Below are 3,185 nucleotides of genomic sequence, written 5' to 3'. Positions count from 1 at the left end.
ACTGCTTGCATAACTAGTCGCTGCACCACGAACTGAACCAACTGGAAATAACAGATTTTGGAGCAGAGGCGTCCAAACTGGTCACTAAAACAAAATACTGACGTTTTAATGCACTGAACAATAAACCAAAGGATTAAATGAGTAAAATGTTTTTGTTTTTTTGAGGGGTGTGTAAATAATCGTCGATCCAAACAGGTCTTACCTCTAAAAASAAACGGTCCAATTTGAGAATTTACTGAGCATAAAAACATTTTTGTCAATTCTGAGCAATAAAAACTCGATTAGTCTGTAATTGAAAAGTGAAACCAGGTTTACTGAAGAGACCAGAAGCAGCTCTGGATGGACGTGATCCTCACAACGTCTTCGACTGTAAGATTTTAACTTGGCTGTAATCATTTTTATTTAAAATGAACAAAATCCTCCATCTGCATCGACCACCTTTCATCTCTAATTGGAGTCGTGGGCTGCAAACACAGCCAGTCCCGGGCCGTAAATGGCCCCGGGCCGCGCTTTGGACACCCCTGAACCAACAGCTGCAGGCTGAACATGGCGGTGCTCAACAGGAAATGACATCACAGACAGGRTGGAGACAAAGTGCTTCCTTAAAAGCTGCATGAACTGAAACAAATACTGCAGACGGCAGCTCTCCATCATAGGAGTGGCCTAGTCAAAGCATTAAGTACAACCTGGATTTCCTCTTCCTCCATTTAAAGCTTAAAACTGTCACCATTAGTTTGATATGAGGCAGATAATCAGTGGACAGATGGATCTCCAGCTGCTCTGAAGMAATKAACCAAAAACAACCAATCAGAGSCAAGAGGCRGGGCTTAGTGCAGTCAATCATCCTSGTGTACTGCTGCTAAATGTGSTAAGAGCAGAGAAACAACGTACCGATACAGGAAAACCGTTTATCCACTGTCATCTGTCACTATGCTAACTAGCCTTAGCATTYTGTGCTAGCATAGCGGAGAGAAAAGGCCATGATTGACAGCGCTAAGCCCCGCCTCCTGCCTCTGATTGGTTGTTTCTAGTTAACACCAGGAGAAAGCAGAGGAACTCCACAGATTATCTGTCTCAACATGGTGACAGTTCAATAAATATTCATTTTTCTAAACGTTTCATCTGCAGCTKGAAGCCGAGTGATAAAATATTCCCTTCAAAGCGGCGGCTCGTCTTCTCCCTGCAGCGCCGGCAGCAGGTCGGCGATGCTCTCCACGTAATAGTCGGGCACCATGGCGCGGCGCTCGGCGCTGCCGCTGTCGCGGTGGGCGGCGGCCTCGGCGGCGGTGCTGACCCCGGTCAGGGTCAGCAGYGTCTTCAGGCCGCAGGCGGAGCCCAGCAGGATGTCGGTGTCCAGCCGGTCGCCGACCATCAGGCAGCGCTCCGGCCGCAGCCCGAACCGCCGCGCCACGCACTCAAACATGAAGCGGCTGGGTTTGCCCACCGTCTGGGCCTGGCGCTGGGCGGCCGTTTCCACGGCCTGCAGCAGGCAGCCCGTACCTGGAGAGGAGGAGGAAATGATGTCACTTCCTGGTTACACATCATCTTAGAGCCAAAACTCCCTGAAGAACCATGAAGATCATTAGTCATCTGGTTCTGAAGCTTCAGGTCAGGGGGTTCAAAGTGCGGCCCAGGGGCCATTTGTGGCCCCCTGAGGGATTTTAGGCGGCCCTGCAACCTCAATTCTAGAAATCATCAAAACGTCTAGAGCAACATTTTCATCTTTTTTTTTTTTTTTACAGCTAAATATGTTTCCATTTCCTAAAGTTCACAATTAATTCACAATTAATTAAATAGAATCACAATTATTGACCTGCTTTACTCTAAAGAAAATAATGTAGCCAAAATACCAAAAATTAAATATAAATCAACCTGGTAAATGTAGAGACTGGTCCCGTGTTGTACTGCAAAAACGTTTCGTACGTTTAAAATGATTTACTGTTTTGTTCACTGTAAAAATCTGACTCTTGCTGATTTCTGTAATTTTTTTAGTTTATAATCGAGCAGATATATATTTTTAAAAAGCACAAAAAGTTTGATTTAAAATGTAATATAAATATATGTTTTTTTTACAGGAGGCTCTCAAAAAGTGAACAAGAGAGAAAATCCGCCCCCTGCTGGACGGCCAGTGGAAGCGCAGGGGTCCTGGTGGCCGACACCAACTAGGACTGATTTCATATTTTAAAGTATTGATGWTATATGTGGAGAACTGATATTAATATGTTCATTAAAGTATCAAGCAGCACTGAACTGATTTTACCTGGAATTTTACTAAAGTTTTATAGCAAATATTAGGATAATTATGCGAGTTCCAGTTGGCGTTTATTTTTAAGGCAGCTAGTAACCAGTTACTTTGACAAGAGAAACTTTTACTCCACTGGGTTATTCTGTTTATTAATATTATTACCCACTGGTTTCATAACTTTAATGATATAAAACAAAAAACTTATGATTAAACCTGTGATGTGCTCTTTTATTTTTTAAGTCTTTACTGGAACATTGTTATATTTTGTCATGATTTTAAACATGAACTCATGTTATGATCGTTAGTAACGATCATAACATGATCGTTAGTAACGATCATAACATGAACTCATGTTATGATCGTTAGTAACGATCATGTTATGATCGTTGATCGTTAGTAACTCATAATCGCCTCCTTCTACGAGTAAAACCTCCTTCTGGCAGAAACACTGGAGACGCTGCAGCTGCTGGTTTCATTCTCTACCTGATGAAGAGACGTTTGGCTCTAAATTAATTAATGATTAATATAACCGTCCACACAGCCGCCATGGAAAACGACTGGACGTCATTTTCAGGTGGTTTAATTGCCTCGTTCTAAAAATGTTGAACAGCATGTTTACATATTTAACGTGGATCAGATTAACTCAGATTAACTCAGATTAACTCAGATTAGTGGAAATCTTTACTCCAGTCAGTTTATATTATTATGTGATTGAAATAAGTGGAAAATGCAGAAAACCTTGTGGATTATCTATAAATATTGATTGATCCTAACTGGGATCAGGATCCAGCCACTCAGGTGGATTTTTTTTAAAATTACATTATAAATATTACATAAACAATTTATTTAAAAATTACCAAAATAAAACTTAAGGCTATTTAATTATATGAATAACTCAAACATTTAAAACAAGTTATATTTTTATTACTATTAAATATAT

General features: G+C 40.9%; 1 protein-coding gene across 1 annotated transcript in view; it reads right to left on the bottom strand.

The window, feature by feature from the left end:
• Positions 1 to 1,051: 1,051 nt before the first annotated feature.
• pgp (phosphoglycolate phosphatase) overlaps positions 1,052 to 3,185 on the bottom strand; it is a 3,347-nt gene continuing 1,213 nt past the window's right edge. The window contains exon 2 of the mRNA XM_008436233.2: positions 1,052 to 1,500. Coding sequence (XP_008434455.1) covers positions 1,157 to 1,500 — 344 coding nt within the window. The 3' untranslated portion in view covers positions 1,052 to 1,156. The remainder of the gene's footprint in view (positions 1,501 to 3,185) is intronic.

Source organism: Poecilia reticulata, linkage group LG19 (genome assembly GCF_000633615.1).
Source record: "Poecilia reticulata strain Guanapo linkage group LG19, Guppy_female_1.0+MT, whole genome shotgun sequence".
NCBI classification, from domain to species: Eukaryota; Metazoa; Chordata; class Actinopteri; order Cyprinodontiformes; family Poeciliidae; genus Poecilia; species Poecilia reticulata.
Note: the sequence above shows the minus strand (reverse complement) of the source record. Positions and strands in the feature narration are given on the sequence as shown.